This window comes from Glarea lozoyensis, assembly GCF_000409485.1.
Source record: "Glarea lozoyensis ATCC 20868 chromosome Unknown GLAREA6, whole genome shotgun sequence".
NCBI classification, from domain to species: Eukaryota; Fungi; Ascomycota; class Leotiomycetes; order Helotiales; family Helotiaceae; genus Glarea; species Glarea lozoyensis.
The window spans coordinates 2,496,051-2,514,174 of record NW_007361001.1 but is presented as its reverse complement, the minus strand read 5'-3'; the positions used below and the strand labels follow the sequence as shown (position 1 = coordinate 2,514,174).

The window sequence follows — 18,124 nt, the reverse complement described above, 5'->3', positions numbered from 1 at the left end:
TGAAGCTCGACAGAGCTTCATCTGGTTGGGCTCCAACCTCTCCAACCTTGAACACTTGCGATGACACTGCGGCAAGCTCTAAACCCTTAGCGCATGACAGAGAAACTTCCACATCAACAAAAATGGCAACACCGACCGCTTCAAAACACCCCCAGGTGGTTGCGACTCCGCCAGTATCAACGCCCTTTTCAACCCACCATCCCCAGAACCCAGCATTCTCTCCTCACGGCCCCCGCTCTGTCGTTCCGTCGCCCCAGCAAGTCAAAAAGAGCCCCGCGAACTCTTCGACGCTATATGGATATGGTAGTGGAGCAGGTGGTGGGGGTGCAGGCGGGTTTGGAGGAGGGTACGACAGTCCATCCGCCGCAATGGCGTTGGGAGGTGTGGACTTGGAGGGAATGGGAATGGGCCATGGCCTTGGTGGTGTATTGGGCGGTCGACAGGTAGAAGACGAGAGGAGGAGAAAATTAGAGGATGTTATTTCGATACTGTCAGTCAGTAAGGGCCGTTTGAGTGCTGCGGGCGTGGAACGTTTAGCACAGCGATTGGGGCTGGAGATCATGTGGCAGGATAATATGAGAGATGGATCGAAAACGCTGATTATTGCTGGTCCTGCGCATTTGGCGCTTGATATCGACTTTATGAGTGATGTGGTTCAGAAGGTTGCGCTTTCGTTTCCTGATTCGCCTGATATTGTTACGAGGCATACGGAGAAAGCTGGGAATATCTTGTTGGAGGATCTGAAAATTGGGCCAGAGGAAAGCACGTTGACGAAATCGCTGAACCGGTTTGCTGCGAATCTGGAGAGGCTGGCTGCTCTCGACAAGTTGAGTGGGAATCCGGGGCTTAATTGTCATGAAGCTATCGCGGGTATTTATGAAAATCTTGAAAAATTACATGAGTGGGAGGTTCAGAAAGTCAAAGCGGACTCAGATATGGCGAAGAAAGATCATGAGTTTGTGCAAAGGGCAGTAATGTGCACACGGAGTGGCAAGCCGGTTATGCACTCGAGAGACCGCCTAGGACTGAGTCTGGATTATTGGCAGAACAAAAGGATGATTACTAGGAAAAGACTGAAGCATGAGGAAGAAAAAACTTGGTCTTTGTTGGTGGAATGCGCGCCATTACCTTCACTTACCGTCTTCCCGCCACTGAGAGTTTCGCAAGAGTGGATTTCCCAAAAGATTGTTCGAGACACTGCTGCAAACGACATATTTGCCGAGGCCCTTCAGCCCCAGCTCGACTGGCAAGAGCCAGATAGTACGGTTGTCCCTGCGAAAGCCGACGCCATGGGAGGCGTTGAGGGTTCAAAAGAAAAGGTTCTGGATGTTATCTTTATGGCCAAATTTGACCCACCCCTAATCGTTCCATATTCCATGGCAATGACCATTTACAACTCAACAAACGCACCCTTTGACATGTATCAAACTAGCAGGTTTGACGGTCTTATGTTTCCGCACTCCGGTGACTTAGTGGACAGTAACGCGTCGAGGACGATCAATTCCCAGACCACAATTCAAATACCTGAGAGGGAGGGTAGGGAGGGCCAGACTCGAATACACAAGAATACGCTCTTGATCGATAAGATTGGTTATGGTCGTACCCTCACAGAGCTGCCGTTTTCACATCCCCAGCAGTTGGTAGCCATGTTGCCTTCTCTTCGCAAATATGCGTTTCTCTCTTCACTCCTTTTGAAAACTTTCGGACCGGGTCTGGAGCCGACACCCATTTCTGCGGGACCTCAAAGCACGATTCTGAGTAAATCGGATGAGTTCTCCAAATTCATGAGCAACGAATTCAAGCCCGCCACTACGTTTACCAAGTCAGATCTCTCACTAGACGCAATGCTACAAATCGACTCTGAAAAGGTGAGATTGCGAGTAATCTTTCCAATGCGGAAGGAGAAAGCCGATCTACAGATCCAGATCAAGCTGAACGGTGCTGTGGAGATCGAAAGTGAAAATGTGTTAAACAAAGATGAAGGAACGGGGAAGAGCCTGAAGAAGGAAGATCTGGCTAGAGCACTTGAAGTCTGCGAGGACTTAGGGATATGGGCTGAATTCATTAGGTGGCGTTTGGCTTAGCATATTGGGGGACAGGTTGTTTTAGGTTTTGAATATGATACCCTTTTGCATTTTATGAGGTTGCTGATGTTCCCACAGTGCTTGTGAAGTGACAATATCTGTCTGGTGTTTGCAACACCCCTGATCTAGCCGAGACGGCTTCGACCCCACGTTTTGCTTATCACCGAAGATTTCCATCTTCGCAATATGGATAAAACACTTCAAACTTAGCAAGAGCAACCAAATGCCATCTGACCTTCAAAACATATATCCGCATTCGTACTGGAACATCATACTCCGTCGCTGCATTCGGGTCGGTCGTTGCTAAAGTGACGTACTCAACTCATGAATGGTTTCCATTCGCTGAAAAATACACTTCCTTTGTTTCCACGGATGATCAAGCTTCATGTTATACTGCCAAATATTGAAATAACTGTTTTCATTCGTTCTAGCTGCCGTTGTTACTATCCAGCACAAGTCATGTCTGCTGTTCTGCCGGCCATGCTATTTCTGTCATTTGGAGCCGAAACGTGATGGGTCGGCACATGGGTCTGTTGGGCTTCTTATATATATTCTTCTTCTCAGATTTCGATACTCGATGTCAATATTGTTCGAGTAAACATAGTACATCATGAAGTTTCAAGTTTCATGCTCGCTTTCTGTCCTCGTTGGAGTGGCTTCGTCTCATACTATCTTTACTCAGTTGACTGCTGGTGGAGTTACAAATGGTGAGAAATCCGAGATACTGACATGTATGTATTTCGCTAAATCTGTCTAGGCATTGGTGTTGGTATTCGAATTCCATCTTACGATGGCGTGAGTTTCGTTTTTCCTGCTGTCACTCTTCATATTGACAAAAGTAGCCGATCACAAACGTAAACTCGAATGATATCGCAGTAAGCATTCAAACCTGAATTCCCACATCCGTTATTTGATTCTGATACAAATTAGTGCAACGGCGGTCCAAATCCAACAACTCCGTCCTCAAAGATTATCGATGTGCAGGCCGGCTCAACTGTCAAAGCGCGATGGAGACACACCCAGCAGAGCGGTTCAAATGATATTATTGATGCTGGGCACTCCGTAACTAGCCCTTCTGTTTCCCAATCTTGAGGGCTTAACTGATTCTATACACAGGGTCCGGTCATGGCGTATCTGAAGAAAGTTAGCAATGCTGCGACTGATCCTGGCTATGGTGGGTATGCTCTAGTGTTTTCGTCTAGGTTGCTTACTTACGTTTGAGTTAGGTGGTGGATGGTTTAAGATTTCTGAAGCCGGTCTTATTAATGCTGCTTGTAAGAAATCTCGAACGTTCCTTAGGTGCCAATCTAATGATTATCAGCAAAGCAATGGGCCGTAAACGATCTGGTAAGACGCGTCACATCATCTCATCATTCATCCAATAATAAGAACTCAGATCAAAAACCTCGGCGAACAATCAATCCCAATCCCATCATGCATAGCATCCGGTCAATATCTCCTCCGCGCAGAACTTATCGCTCTTCACGGAGGTAAGCATCCTCCCCACCTATCCAGAATCACACACTGACGATATCTAGCCGGTTCATCTGGAGGAGCGCAATTCTACATGGAGTGCGCGCAGATCAACATTACAGGTGGTACGGGCGCGAAGAGTCCGGCTACTGTCAGCTTGCCGGGTGCTTATAAGGTATGTTCTTATGTAGTAGAAGGGAATGGAGGAAGTGACTGATAGGCGATAGGCGAATGATCCAGGAATTTTGGTTAATATTTATTCTACGCCGGCGATTTCGAAGTATACTATTCCTGGTATGTGTTTCTATGTGGCAGTAATACGTGTTGTGGCTAATCATCCGTGCAGGTCCGCCAGTGTTTACTTGTTAAATGAAGCGTATCTTGGCGGTAGGAAGATGTTGGAGGTCGAGGATGTGTTTGGATAGGTGTGAGCATGGTAGAAAATTGCGATGTGGACATATCTAATCATCACGGTGATAATCTATCAATATGAAAGTCTTGACCGTTGCAGTTATCTTTAGGTTCGATATTTCATTTTATGTTCCCTCCACCTTTTGGATGAATAGTTGCACTCGCGCCTCACGATTGCGCTCTTCGGTTTTTGAGCGGTAGATCACTGGGCCACTAGAAGGGAACTAGAAATGGAAGCCTGAGCTTGAATGATCCCCAATCCGAGAGATTAATCCAGAGTCTTCAACTTTTTATGACTGACATGTTGCTAGCGCACCTGTTATATCTAGGGGGGAGGAGGTGGAGCGGGTGAGGGCGGTGATACATGGTCATATTCTTCTACTATTTACAGCCACTCGCATAATCTTCCTCCAATATAACATCTTTCTCGTTCTTACATAACTTTATCAAAGTTCCATACCTAGCACGACGCAACTGGTGGGCCTGGGACGGTATAACTGGTGAACTAGATCCATCGTCAGCAAGCACTCAATAAAGTCTCGACGGCGTATCCCGCGTTCTATCAATTATCGTCAAACTTACCCCGCTATAAATATTCGCAGTATAACCCGGATCCGTCTTCTTGAAAGCCCCAGGAATAGCAACCTTGGGTCCCAAATCCGTGCTTCCACCGCCAGTAATCGTCACCTGCGCGCAAGAGATGTAGAATTGTGGGGTTCCGCCTGGGTATGGGTTATGGATCGCAAGAGATTGGATTCGAACGAGGTAATCTCCGCTTGGGACACATTTTGGGAGGTTGAATGTGTATGTTTCTAAACATCTATCAGCCTTGCAGATATGAAAATGGACGAGTACTTACGTTTCAAATCCCAAGTTCCTCCTGGGAACTTTGGACCGATATCAAGGATTTTGAACCACACGTTTCCGGAACCGTCGAAGTCGGCAGCGGCGCCCGGTGCTTTGGCCATGTATACTGAGATGGGTCCTTGATGGTACACTGCTGTGTCGGTTGTGAAGGATACTGCTGATCCTGCTGCAAGAGAAACAGTGCCAGTTGAGCCTCCAGTCGCTCCTCCTACATTACAACGAAGGTCATTGCTTGCTAGATCTTTGGAATGTTAGACGCGAGACGTTGTTACGGTATGGAGGTACGTACCAGTTACGGGCGAGTTGTAGTTGGTGTTCTTTCGAATGTATGTGAATGTCGGGTTTTTGACATTGTTGGCGGTGAGCTGCTGGAAGATATCTGATTTCATTTAGTCTTGTGTGGCGCGGTATCAGTTCACCAAGGTAGAACCTACAATGTCCTGATACTTGGCTCGACAGAGTCAAGAGACCTGCTGTTAAGATTGAAAATCCCTTCATGATGTGCTGATGACGAGGTTACGATAAAACAGAGAGGTTGTGATAATACAGAAGAAATTCTGAAAGTATCAGAACTTGCAAAAAGAGAAGTCTTCCCTTATATTTGCGAGAGAGTGGTTAAAAATACTGCCTCGGAAATTTCCAAATTTGTACCCGAGAATCTCTATCTTGGAACTACGTACATTGCCAGCAACCGTAGGCCAAATATTTCAGATTTTGAAGTCTAGAGCATCTGATTACTGCAAAGTTGTGGATGAAGAGTAATATAGATGACTTTTCTATCATCATTTGACCTCATATGTTCCATACCAGGTCATTGATTGGGTGAACAATATGGAAAGCAATATATCCTAATTGCTTCCAAACTCGAGACAACCTTTTGTCGTGCTTTATTCCTGGGGCACGGATCACCAGTTCCTGGCGTGGACAACTCGATACCTCGATCTGATATATTGCAAGGAAAAGTAACAGCCTTTTCAGAATAAATGGATTAAGGCTTCTATTCGACCACTAAAACAATATTGGACTTTTTGGTTTGCTTCATCTGAGGCCCTGTTATTTCGGCTTGGAGATTCTAAACTTAAATATAGCATACCTTCTGATAAACTGCCAACAGGTAGTTGATCAAGTAGAGTAATTTGAGGAGTATATATTAAACTCGACAATAAAATCTCCGCGCTCCTAAAGGCGTATTCTGAGAGGAGCGCATAACACTACGAACCCTCCTGTTTGTTGCAGCCTTCGCCACACGGATATCAAAGGAAAACCCTACGGTTACCTGCTCAAACGGTCCGAGATCAATGACTTTTGAAGTCGTTTGATTTTGGCCACTTCGTTTCATGAGGAAGTATAGTTTGATTCGTGGTAGATTCTTGTTGCGTTGGAAGTGCGGTCCGATCGCATTCGTCAGAACCTTATGAGATTCCTAGATTTTAATCTAGTAGTACCGAAAATAAGTCAGGTGGAAGAAAGTTTGCGCTGTAGCAAGGAAAACGGGTTTAGCCTGTTGTAAACCCCTGATGTGAAAAATACTAGATTCAATTGAAGGGAGCGGGAGGTCGTCGTTAGTGAGGGCATTGTAGGCCGAAAATTTAAGCGAATGGTTTAAAATAGACATGTCGCTTCAGACAACACTTCAGTCGCAGAACCTGCCAGAAAGCAGAATTTAACGACTCGTGACCAGACAATCGGTTATCCTACCCTCCAACAAGATATTGCACTGCTATCTTCGACCGGAAGCTGCCTGAAAGCCCACGTTCCCGTTTATGAGAGCCATATTACCTTGTTTACGCTTCCATGTTGATGGGTCAAATAATGGCCATGTTTGGGCGATAAGAGGCTTGCTGCAGGTACTACAGAAATCAATCGTTTCGCCCATTCAACTTTCTTAAGAAAGCTGATATACCAGCAAGGGATACAAGGACAATGATCGCTACCGACAGGGGCCTCCGGCCATCCACATGTTTCTTCGAAGAACCAAAAAGATGGCGCTCTTCTCCACGTCTAGACTTGGCTCGCCCGGGCAAGAATTCCGCTTCCTTGTGGATGATCAACGACAAAAGTTGTCACAGAGACGCCAAGTACCAAATGGTCAATAGAAGTTTACTGCCGGCCCGGAATATCCTAGAATCAGTGGAGATTCCCCGGAGTCTTTCCTCGCGCTTGTTCAAGGCTCCCAGAATGCCGTGTACTTTGACCAATGGGAATACTCGTTGTTGAAGATCGAACCTGCATATTCGCTAGTTCACGATAACTCTATTACTTATCCATTGTTTCAATGGGAAATGGTCAATCTATCGTCGGCAGCAGCCTCTTTCATGCAATATCTGTTCGCCACAAGATTGGCCATAATCCGCTAACATTGTCAAGAGACCAGTATCACTGGCTTCCTTGGAGGTCTGCAAGCATGTTCGAAGTGGCTTTTGAACGCTTGACCAAATTGGGCTTCTCGGAGTGGCTTGCCAGTGATACTCACGGTTCCGTCTCCGTGCTACTAGGATTCAGATAAGTGACAATCAGTACCAGCAACGTAAGTATAAAAGGCCATACCTCGGTCGTGGATAGTTTTTGGATGTACAAGACAGCTAAACTCATATTCAGGATTACTACTCTTCTACAAATATGGGATTCAAACATCTTCTTGTTGGGGCTTCTTCCCTAGTTCTGCTAGCAGCAGCTCAAGAAGCAGCGTATGCTCAATGTGCGTAGAACTTTAAGGATTTCCAAATCATTACTAACAATAAACAGGTGGTGGTACCAACTGGCCAGCATCAAAAACAACCTGTGTGTCTGGATATGTCTGCAGTTACGGAAACCCATTCTATTCTCAATGTCTCCCCGGTTCCGCTACTCCCTCCAGCTCGAAAGCAGCCAGCACAGTCCCACCCACTGGAAGCAGCACCAAGCCCCCACCAACAAGTACGACAGTACCTGCAGGCAGCAGTAGCACAACAGTCTCTGCAGCCCCGGGGACAACTGTGGCCCCCGTTGCAGGAAACCCTTTCTCAGGAGTAGCACTCTACGCCAACCCATACTACGCCTCTGAAATATTGACTCTAGCGGTCCCTTCGCTTACCGGTGCAATGGCAGTAAAGGCGTCAGCCGTCGCTAAAGTGCCTACTTTTGTTTGGTTGTAAGTAGTAGCGTTTGTCGCTTCCTTTGCATTGAACTAACTTTTTCTAGGGATACCGCTTCTAAAGTTCCGCTCATGGCGACCTTTCTTGCAAATATTCGTGCCGCAAACAAAGCTGGTGCGAGTCCTCCTGTAGCTGGAACCTTTGTCGTGTATGATCTGCCAGACAGAGATTGTGCAGCTCTAGCTTCTAACGGAGAGTATTCTATCGCCAACGGCGGTGTCGCTAATTACTACAAGTACATTGATTCCATCAAGGCTCTCCTTGTGACTTATTCAGATGTCAAAGTCATTCTCGTGATTGGTAAGTTCAAAATGAGGAATTTCGATTGTGCATTACTAATCTTTTGTTACAGAGCCTGACAGTCTGGCAAACATGGTGACAAACATGAACGTACCCAAGTGCGCCAATGCAGCGGCTGCATACAAACAGTGCACCCAATATGCCATTGAGCAACTCAACCTTCCTAACGTTTCCATGTATCTTGATGCAGGACATGGAGGTTGGCTGGGCTGGGAAGCAAACATCGGTCCAGCTGCCAAACTCTACGCAGATCTGTACAAAGCTGCTGGAAAACCTGCCGCTGTCAGAGGTCTTGTGACCAATGTGGCCAACTACAACGCATGGAGCATAGCAACTTGCCCTTCGTACACTCAAGGAGATGCGAACTGTGATGAGAAGCGTTACATCAACGCTCTTGCTCCGCTTCTTACCGCTGCTGGATTCCCTGCGCACTTTATCGTTGACGTTTGTAAGTATTTGAAGTTTTTCTGTTTTCATACTATTAGCATTTTCTAACATCATCCAAAGCGCGTAACGGTGTTCAACCAACTGCCCAGCTGGCTTGGGGTGACTGGTGTAATCTCAAGGGGACTGGATTTGGTGTTCGGCCTACTACCAACACTGGTGACGTTTTAGCCGATGCATTCGTCTGGGTGAAGCCTGGAGGAGAGGGCGATGTAAGTGACAAACCGATTGTGAATGTGCGCCCCAAATTAATTCAGCTAGGGAACTTCTGATACAACCTCAGTACGGTACGATGCCCACTGTGGTCTGGCTGATGCTCTTACACCGGCTCCCGAGGCCGGAACTTGGTTCCAAGCATACTTTGCCCAATTGTTGGCGAATGCAAACCCATCATTCTAAGTCATTGATCGGTGAAGCTACTTTCCAAGAAAAGTTTCTTTTTTGTAAGATGGATCTTTAGACGGACTAGGGGCTGGTTTTGAGATAGCTTCCATAGCACCTCGCACTCTGCATCAATACCAGCTTATTTTATACCATTTTGCTCGATGATAGTGACTACTTTATTGGTTGACGTACTGCGGTTGAGCCTCTATTCTTGGCTTGCTTCCAATTACACTAAGATAATTAACGGGTGTGACATCTGTGTTCCGAGTCTTTGGCAAGGTTCGGATCATGAACCGAGAATAGATTGTTCTGACATAACTAATTTAGATTATCGATACTGTAACATGCAGGATGTGATGATGTCCTCTTCCTCTTCTCAAGTGCCTGACGCTAAGTGACGGCAAGAGTAGCACAAAATGGGCACTGTAGATGTGTATGCCTCAACAACAATTGTGCCTGTTGAGTTGCAGGTATTCCTTTCTTTGTTTCCTTTCTCTGCTGTACAACTCGGATTAATATACTTCTGTAGCACTCGAAGATTCGAGACAGTCTTGAGTGTGGGCACCATATCTCACATCGTTAAAGTTGCTGCCGAACAGATGAACGACTGAAATAATAGGTCGCTATTAGGGACTTACAACATCTTCTGTATTCCCAATACTATAACTCCCACAGGAAAGCAGTCAATGAGTATAACATTTAAGTTAACACCCACCTTGGACAAGTCAGAGCAAAACTCCTGACCACTTTGATTTTGGCTTGTGAAGAAGTGCAGCCCATGTTCTCCAATAGATTTGAGGTTAATTTCTCCATAATACTATGCACCCCGCAATCTCGGGGCGCTGCCGCCGTCACGGCAGGTCGAGTACCGCCTGCCTCCCTTTTTGATGCGGGAAATTAAGCGAGACGTGGCATTGTAGAGACATGCGGGACATGGCTGTCCGTTTAAATACCCAGGTTAATAGGGAAATTGGAAGAGGGGTTGCGTGAGCAGATACTTGGCATACTGCTCTCATGTACCCCACATATTGGCGTAACAGCCGACATTAAAGCTCATCGGGTATTGATCAAGCTTTACGGATGCCTCTCCCTGCGATCGATATACGAAATTTGGCCTCGGCGTAGCAAGATACATCTTAAATACGCCGAGTCGATTCCCAAACTCACGAGGACTTCATCGTAAGCCAGTTGTTGTACAAGTGATGAATGGTGCGCTTCTTCCCACATAGATCGACATGTTCGATAGCTCCCTGAAAAGCGGACCGATTATACATACAAAATATTTCCCGCCTGTTGTAAAATGTAGATGAACACTATGTTAGCGTTCTTTTTCATTTGTGGGAAACTTTAGTTTGATACTGTTTCACATAAATCATGCTTTCAAGCCTGATATTTAGCGTTCTCACTCTGTATCTTGCTCTGCCTATATAAGCTGTACTCGCCAGTGATTCTTCCCAGAAACAACTTACTCCAATTCAAGACCACCATCTGCGACAATGAAAGCACATCTTGCTTTAGGCGTCTTGATTGCAAGGGGAATATCGGCACTTCCCAGCAACGTTCTGACAGAAAGAGCGGCAGCTGCAAATGGGACCGTAACATATGGTTTGCTTCTACATTGCATAATTTCTATTCAACATACCTAACAACTGCTTAGCGGGTGTGAATATTGCGGGTTTTGATTTTGGGTGTTTGACGGATGGATCTCAAGACCCCAAAAAGGCAGTACCTCCTGTCAACGGCCTCGGTGGCCCTGATGGCGCCGCTCAAATGTCCCATTTCGTGAAAGACGATCATTTCAACATATTCCGTCTGCCCGTTGGCTGGCAATACCTGACAGGCTCAACACTATCATCCACCTCGACTCTCAACGCTGGTAACCTACAGAAGTACGATCAACTTGTGCAGGCATGCTTGAGAAGCGCCAGCACCACCGTCTGCGTACTCGATATCCATAATTATGCAAGATGGAACAAGCAGATTATCGGCCAAGGAGGGCCTACCAATGCACAATTCGTCGGATTGTGGACCCAACTGGCTGCGAAATATAAAGGGGAGACGAGAATAGCGTTTGGATTGATGAACGAGCCTCATGAAGTTGATATAAACAAATGGGCAGACACTTTACAGCTTGTTGTTAACGCTATAAGGGGAGCTGGTGCAACTACCCAAATGAGTGAGCCGGAAACCTATCTTGCTATATGTCTCATTGCTGATCTGGAATAGTTTACCTCCCTGGAAATGATTACACATCAGCTGGAAGATTCATTTCAAATGGCTCAGGCGCTGCGCTCATGAAAGTAACGAACCCAGATGGTAGCTTCACGAACCTGATATTCGATGTCCACAAATATCTTGACAGTGACAACAGTGGAACACACACTGATTGCGTGACCAACAATATCGACTCTGCCTTTCAGCCTCTTGCGACTTGGCTGAGAACCAACAAGCGCATGGCAATTTTGACTGAGACTGGTGGCGGTAATACGGCGAGTTGCACCACGTACATGTGCCAACAGATTGCCTTTTTGAAGTGCGTAACCTTCTAAAGTTGAAGGTCGAAAGAACTAAGCTAACGTTCGCCTAGTGCAAACTCAGATGTATACTTAGGTTATGTCGGATGGGCAGCGGGGTCCTTCGATGGTACATATGAGCTGACCGAGACACCCACTGGAAGTGGAAACAATATGCAAGACACTTCACTTGTCAAAGCATGCCTCAGGAGATGATCATTGCCTGCGGTATTGCAGCAATGAATTACTCTATTGTAGTGAGGGATGTCACTTTCTTGCCGCTTTTCAATCCCAATCGTATGATCTAGCACGAAAATATAGAATACGACAGTAAAAACCTTCTTACAGATAATTAAGCGTTGTGAGCTCAAAGGTGTCGTCCGGCACTGGAAAGGACGACTACCAATGAACCAGCTATTCTGCATCAAGCGTCCTCGTTCGACTCTGGCATGTGAAGATGCAAAGTGCGGAGTAGACCATTTGTTACTATAAATTTAAGACGGTCCCTAAAACTTTGTCCTATGCCGATGAATGAATTCGCTGCGCCTTTGAGAAATGGCATCTTCAATCCAGAGAGCTACTGGAAATGTGATAGCATATTGGTGTAGCTAAATTTTGTGAGAGACGGGCGCAGTAGTTCGAAACAGCTCTTCTCACTCATCTTTTATTCGCAGAGTTCGAAAGTGACGAATTATTTGCCAAAGAAATTAGTAATTTTCTGACTGCCTGTTCCCTTTGGAGGGCTTGCTGTGTTATTGCTTGTGGCACTTCGGGTCTTCCGTGCGGATTTGTGAGGAGAGGATGACGGTTTGGAATTGGCGGAAGTTTTGGCGGACTTGTTAGGCGTCCCTTCTACTGGCACATCCTCCAATTCTCGCTTAACCCCTTTCTTGACATCTTCGGGGACAGGAAGAGGTGCATTATCTTCCGTTCCAGTATGATCAATTGTCTCGCGAAACTCATCCGAGTCATGCTCAATCTTAATATCCTTTGCTTCATTGCTAGGTGTGTTGTCGTTTTCCTGGGCCTTGGGAATTGCCGGAACTAGCGTTTTTGAGACTGCTGATGTGTCATTGGCATTGGCTTTAGGCTTTGTGAAAAAGTTGGCGATATTAGACTTATTCTCGCTACTAGCCACGGGGATGACGAATTTTGGTGAGTTGTTTCCAACTTTTCCCACTTCCTGGCTGACAGGATAGCATTCCAATTCACCTTTGAAAGGCTGTAGTAATGCTTGGAGTTCCTTGGACCAGGTGTACCGCTTGGGATCCAGCCAAGTCCGTATGTCCTCGGAGCCGTTTTCGAGTATAACGGGCATTCGATCGTGTAAGAATCTCAATTGTGGATTGGAGTCAGTAGTGATAACAGTATAAGTATAATGTTTGTCCGTACTTCCTGGACATATTCGTTAATGCTTCATTACTTTACGAGTGTGGAGGCGTAATATACCTTCATATTTTACACAGTCCCAGAGTCCAGCAAAGCACATCAACTGCCCGTCTTTTCTCTTGGTGTAATGAGGGATTTTAGTCTTGTCTTTTTTGAGCCATTCGTAAAAGCCTTCTGCTACGACGATGCAACGCTTCTTCTGTTTCATGGTATTCCACATACCCCGATTTTCTATCAGCGAATCATCTCGGCAATTGATTGTCTTCATCATAGAACCATAATCTGGATTGCGTTTCGTCCAGAATGGAATCAATCCCCATTTCATTGACTGCAATTTGTATTTGATGGGACCTGGATCATATTCCTCCATCGAGTCATTAGGATTAGTCTCATGTTCTCGATCACTGTCAGTACGCTGTGTAGGACCAGCACCAGTATCTGGGGTGTCTGCTCGATACACAATCCCATGGTACCCCGGTGCAAAGTTGTAGCTTTGCCGGGGCGCGTTGGGTGCATCGTCGTCTGGAAACTCATGTACTGGCATGTTTTCATTTTCGAGGTAAGCACGTACCTGCGCCGGACGCTATTAGAATAATTAGTAAAGTCATATTCAACCTGTCAAAGAATCTTACCAGATGCATACTATAACGTCCGCACATCTCGATCGATTTACCGTAGATAGCGTGACAACTGATGGTATAGACACGTCAGATGCAGGTTACCTGCTCAGTAGACAGGCAAATTGCGCGATGGTGGTTGCACAGATGAAGTCAGTTCGGTCTACTAGTAGTGGAATCTCTCCTCCCTCTGCTAGACTGTGATGATAACTGACATCAGGGAGTCGTGGAGATTGTTCCAGAGCATTTCATTTTGCCACTTAAACGCCAGATCATGTGATAACGTGAGATGGGGGAATCATGTGACTGATAAGAGTTGTCGACGCTAGCCTTATCGCCGCAAAATTTCCTGGTCGGCAAAATTTATTTCTTGCCGGGAGGTCGAGCGCATTCGAACATCAACACTTTGAAGTACAACTGGCCACCATGGATTCTTCCGAATTGCAAAACAAGAAGCGCAAGAGAAAGCATTCGGCGTCGAAAGGCGAACCTGCAGAGGCTGCTCCCAAAAATGTTGAAAATGTGGTGAAGGATAAAAAGTCCAAAAGGTCCAAGGACGATAAAGCAAACAAGAAAGCTAAGAAGACCCACGAATCCGACGAAGAGGAAGAGACTTTCGAAGGAGGCATTTCGAATGAGGCTATAGACATAGCTGAAGCAAAAGACAGCGATGGGGAGGTTGTGAATGAGACGCCGGAAGATGAGGACGAGGTCAATGGAGATACAGATCTGGTGGGGGGACCCACCACGGGCGCTGGCACACTCGCCTTACCGTCGACAGGAGTTGAGGCACAGAAATTCTCAGAGTTGAATTTATCAGAAAAAACAATGAAAGCATTGGTGGAAGATATGAAGTTTGAGACGATGACAGAAATCCAGCGCCGAGGCATTCCACCTCTTCTAGCTGGTCGCGATGTCCTTGGAGCTGCGAAAACAGGATCTGGAAAGACTTTAGCATTTTTGATCCCAGCAATTGAAATGCTAAGCGCATTGCGATTTAAGCCTCGTAACGGAACTGGCGTTATTGTCGTATCGCCAACAAGAGAATTAGCCCTCCAGATTTTCGGTGTCGCGCGCGAATTAATGAAACATCATTCGCAAACATATGGAATAGTCATTGGTGGAGCAAACCGACGAGCAGAGGCGGAAAAGCTTGCCAAAGGTGTCAATCTTATTATAGCTACGCCGGGTCGTTTACTGGATCATCTGCAAAACACTCAGGGCTTCGTTTTCAAGAATCTCAAAGCACTGGTAATTGATGAAGCCGACCGAATCTTAGAGATTGGATTTGAGGACGAGATGAGGCAGGTCGTCAAAATCTTACCTAAAGAGGAGCGGCAAACTATGCTGTTTTCTGCGACTCAAACAACTAAGGTTGAAGATTTAGCCAGGATATCGCTACGTCCTGGACCTCTATATATCAACGTCGATCATCAAAAGGAGCACAGCACTGTAGAGGGCCTTGAGCAAGGTTATGTTGTGTGCGATTCCGACAAACGATTCCTTCTTTTATTCTCGTTCCTTAAACGCAACATCAAGAAGAAGATAATTGTTTTCCTCTCGAGTTGTGCTTGCGTTAAGTATCACGCCGAACTCCTCAACTATATCGACCTCCCAGTCCTGGACCTTCACGGAAAGCAAAAGCAACAGAAACGAACAAACACTTTTTTCGAATTCTGCAATGCAAAGCAGGGTACGCTTATATGTACTGATGTAGCTGCCCGTGGTCTTGATGTAAGTCTCAAGATTTCGCTGTTCATCATCTCGTCGCTAACAGGTTCTTAGATTCCCGACGTCGACTGGATTCTTCAGGTTGATCCACCAGATGATCCCAGAGATTATATTCACCGTGTGGGTCGAACAGCGCGTGGTTCCAATGGCAAAGGAAGGTCCTTGCTCTTTCTCCAGCCATCTGAGATTGGCTTTCTTTCTCACCTGAAGACTGCGCGTGTTCCAGTCGTGGAGTTTGACTTCCCCGCGAAGAAAATCGTCAACGTTCAATCACAACTTGAGAAGCTGATTTCCCAGAATTACTACCTGAATAAAAGCGCCAAGGACGGCTATAAATCATATCTCCAGGCTTATGCTAGTCATAGCTTGAGAACCATATTCGATGTGCACAAGTTAGATCTAGTCAAGGTAGCGAAGAGTTTTGGATTTACAGCGCCACCGAGAATCGATCTCGCATTGGGAGCTAGTATGAGTAGGGATAAGAAAACACAGGGACGGAGAGCTTATGGTAGTCAGCCGAAGCAAGGTGGGAGCTTTAAGAAGAGGGGTACTTGATATTTGAAGATAAGAGATTAGTCGTATTTATACCTGGACCACTATGCAGCATTGAATGGCGTTTTGTGTCGGATTATTTGTTCATAGCAGATGCGGCGTAGGGAGGGAAAATGGAATGCTACAATTGTTGAGTCAAGAAGAACATCTTTCTTCACATCATGCTCATCCTATCACTGTGGACCACATATACCAGAGTGACATTGTGCCAGGCTGCTGATTACATTGTGTTGTGTTCTCAGCTGGAAACCCACCAGCAATTATGATAAGTTTAACTTACCAATGCACACTGCCCATCATACCATGTTGATACTAAAATGAGATGGATCATGCTGCTATGTATATAAAAGCAAAGAGGGAATGAGCATCTGAAGATAATTATATTGAGCAACGTTGTTTAGCTATTGTTAATTTTATTGTATAACTTCAGCGCTTCGAGTTTGTACTTTTCCATCTCAAAATTCTGTTCAGATGCGTGGGTCGTAGCAAATGCTTCTCTCAACTGTTCAGGATCAATATTTGCTCCGGTTTTCTCAAACAGTATGGCATCAATCATGACATTGGCCTGTGAATATGCCTGTCTCCGAGGTCTCCTTGCCTCATCATACGATTTAAACACAGCCTCGAGCTCAGTAGACTCCCTAATTTCGGCGAGAAGAGCCGACAAGACCAACACATCTTCTATTTCTTGGCTGGGGCCTGACCCATCCCAGTGCGAGCCAGTATTTGCTGCTTCGCCTACGACACAGACGCGGCTCTTGATATACGATGCGATTGGATGTGTATGATGGTAAAGCGGGAAGGGTGGAGTGATTGGATGTTGCAACAATAACTGCCGTTCCAACATTAGCTGGAAGGGCTGTGTAACCATAAAGTGACTTACCGAGATTATTGTATTTTTGACAACTTGATTTCCCCACCCCTTAAAAGCCTTCTCCAAGAATGTGCGATCATTAGTTTGCCTCAGGTCATGGCTAACACCAGGCTTTTCGTCAATATGGCTCGCAATACAAAACGCAGTTCTGTCTCTATCAAATGTACCAAGCCTCACGAGCCAACCTTTTCCCATCCACGTGTACTGTCTGTTTTCAGTTAAACCAATTGCACCGAGAAGCTTCCTCGCTTCCTCAATAGGGACTAATGCTCTGTATTCCCGTCCAGCAGAAAGAGCAGGATAGTCACTGCCAAGGACATGCTGTCGAGTATACCCTTGAAACCCGTCAGCGCCGACTACAGCATCTGCATACGAGGCCGTTCCGTCCTGGAAATGAAGATGTACGCCTCCATTCTTCGAAGGGTGAATTGAAATGACTGATCTATGTGTGTGTAAATTGGCCGAGGGCACTGGCTCCAGTAGCACATCGATAAAAGACGACTTTCTAACCACATGTACTGGTAGGTCATTTGCGAGATCAGAAATTTCCGTGTCAACTGAAATTGACGTCGATGTGTTTGACTAAAAATTGGTCAGTAAATTGAATAGCTTGAAGAACGGAGGTAGGCGTACAATTACCATTCTAGTACTTTTCAACGACGAGGCTCCCGCGTTCTCCAAAACACTAAGTAGCTCTGAACCGATTGTTTGAAGAGCCTCCTCTCCTGCAACCCCTATCTCAATAGCGGTGTCTTCTTCCCCAAATTCTGCGCCCGCTTCGTAAAGTTGTAAATCGAGATTTGGGCAGTTCATAAGTGCTCGAACTAGAATGGCGCCTGCTAGCTCTCCGCCTACAACAGCGATGCGTACACGCTTCTCGACTCCTGAAGCTACCATGTTCTTCTATAGATACTCCTCAGTAAAATAGAACAAATGCGAAATGGGTTGAGAAACTTTGTTCAAGTCAGGTGAAGAAATAATGGCTCACCTGACCACTGTCGTTCGCTTGGGGGGATGGACGTGGGGGTGGGTTTTGACATCTTACGGTGCTGCTGAGGTTGGTATTGAAGAAAAACACCACTTAGCTGAAACATACGAATCGTAGTGTCATACTGTTCTCAATTATATGCAACAATGCCTTGAAAGATTTCCTCACTACTTGGATTCCTCTTTCCTCTGACGTTTAGCCACCTGGGTCTAACAGGTACTCGAGGATCCGTCTTGTTTAATTGACTGTAGTAAGGCGGCTTGCGTGAAGCTCTGACAATCCGTAAAAAACATATAATCATTTGTATGATACAACAATGGCCTCCATTCAAAGGTCAACTGAATGCGAACTCCTCCCACGGTA

General features: G+C 45.9%; 8 protein-coding genes across 8 annotated transcripts; 5 read left to right on the top strand and 3 right to left on the bottom strand.

Moving 5' to 3' along the window:
- Window positions 1-122: 122 nt before the first annotated feature.
- Window positions 123-2,084, top strand: GLAREA_03142 (uncharacterized protein; the record flags this gene model as incomplete). The annotated part of the gene is made up of 1 exon (XM_008088226.1): window positions 123-2,084. The coding sequence occupies one exon, from the start codon at window positions 123-125 to the stop codon at window positions 2,082-2,084; it is 1,962 nt and encodes a 653-aa protein (XP_008086417.1).
- Window positions 2,085-2,694: 610 nt separating this feature from the next.
- Window positions 2,695-3,926, top strand: GLAREA_03141 (uncharacterized protein; the record flags this gene model as incomplete). The annotated part of the gene is made up of 11 exons (XM_008088225.1): window positions 2,695-2,791; window positions 2,842-2,879; window positions 2,927-2,959; window positions 3,015-3,146; window positions 3,201-3,258; window positions 3,311-3,358; window positions 3,406-3,431; window positions 3,481-3,574; window positions 3,623-3,732; window positions 3,785-3,851; window positions 3,904-3,926. The coding sequence occupies 11 exons, from the start codon at window positions 2,695-2,697 to the stop codon at window positions 3,924-3,926; spliced, it is 726 nt and encodes a 241-aa protein (XP_008086416.1).
- A 502-nt stretch (window positions 3,927-4,428) lies between these two features.
- GLAREA_03140 (uncharacterized protein) lies at window positions 4,429-5,333 on the bottom strand (the record flags this gene model as incomplete). The annotated part of the gene is made up of 5 exons (XM_008088224.1): window positions 4,429-4,473; window positions 4,551-4,780; window positions 4,828-5,070; window positions 5,125-5,214; window positions 5,270-5,333. 5 exons carry the CDS (start codon window positions 5,331-5,333, stop codon window positions 4,429-4,431), a joined length of 672 nt encoding a protein of 223 aa, XP_008086415.1.
- Window positions 5,334-7,454: 2,121 nt separating this feature from the next.
- On the top strand, window positions 7,455-9,112 carry GLAREA_03139 (Glycosyl hydrolase family 6, cellulase; the record flags this gene model as incomplete). The annotated part of the gene is made up of 6 exons (XM_008088223.1): window positions 7,455-7,533; window positions 7,581-7,965; window positions 8,016-8,269; window positions 8,322-8,717; window positions 8,777-8,925; window positions 8,975-9,112. The coding sequence occupies 6 exons, from the start codon at window positions 7,455-7,457 to the stop codon at window positions 9,110-9,112; spliced, it is 1,401 nt and encodes a 466-aa protein (XP_008086414.1).
- A 1,481-nt stretch (window positions 9,113-10,593) lies between these two features.
- On the top strand, window positions 10,594-11,826 carry GLAREA_03138 ((Trans)glycosidase; the record flags this gene model as incomplete). The annotated part of the gene is made up of 4 exons (XM_008088222.1): window positions 10,594-10,702; window positions 10,755-11,273; window positions 11,324-11,630; window positions 11,685-11,826. The coding sequence occupies 4 exons, from the start codon at window positions 10,594-10,596 to the stop codon at window positions 11,824-11,826; spliced, it is 1,077 nt and encodes a 358-aa protein (XP_008086413.1).
- A 475-nt stretch (window positions 11,827-12,301) lies between these two features.
- Window positions 12,302-13,658, bottom strand: GLAREA_03137 (uncharacterized protein; the record flags this gene model as incomplete). The annotated part of the gene is made up of 3 exons (XM_008088221.1): window positions 12,302-13,005; window positions 13,060-13,582; window positions 13,632-13,658. The coding sequence occupies 3 exons, from the start codon at window positions 13,656-13,658 to the stop codon at window positions 12,302-12,304; spliced, it is 1,254 nt and encodes a 417-aa protein (XP_008086412.1).
- A 384-nt stretch (window positions 13,659-14,042) lies between these two features.
- On the top strand, window positions 14,043-15,902 carry GLAREA_03136 (P-loop containing nucleoside triphosphate hydrolase; the record flags this gene model as incomplete). Its single annotated transcript, XM_008088220.1, has 2 exons — window positions 14,043-15,350; window positions 15,402-15,902. The coding sequence occupies 2 exons, from the start codon at window positions 14,043-14,045 to the stop codon at window positions 15,900-15,902; spliced, it is 1,809 nt and encodes a 602-aa protein (XP_008086411.1).
- A 394-nt stretch (window positions 15,903-16,296) lies between these two features.
- Window positions 16,297-17,670, bottom strand: GLAREA_03135 (FAD/NAD(P)-binding protein; the record flags this gene model as incomplete). The annotated part of the gene is made up of 3 exons (XM_008088219.1): window positions 16,297-16,731; window positions 16,783-17,355; window positions 17,407-17,670. The coding sequence occupies 3 exons, from the start codon at window positions 17,668-17,670 to the stop codon at window positions 16,297-16,299; spliced, it is 1,272 nt and encodes a 423-aa protein (XP_008086410.1).
- Window positions 17,671-18,124: the final 454 nt, after the last annotated feature.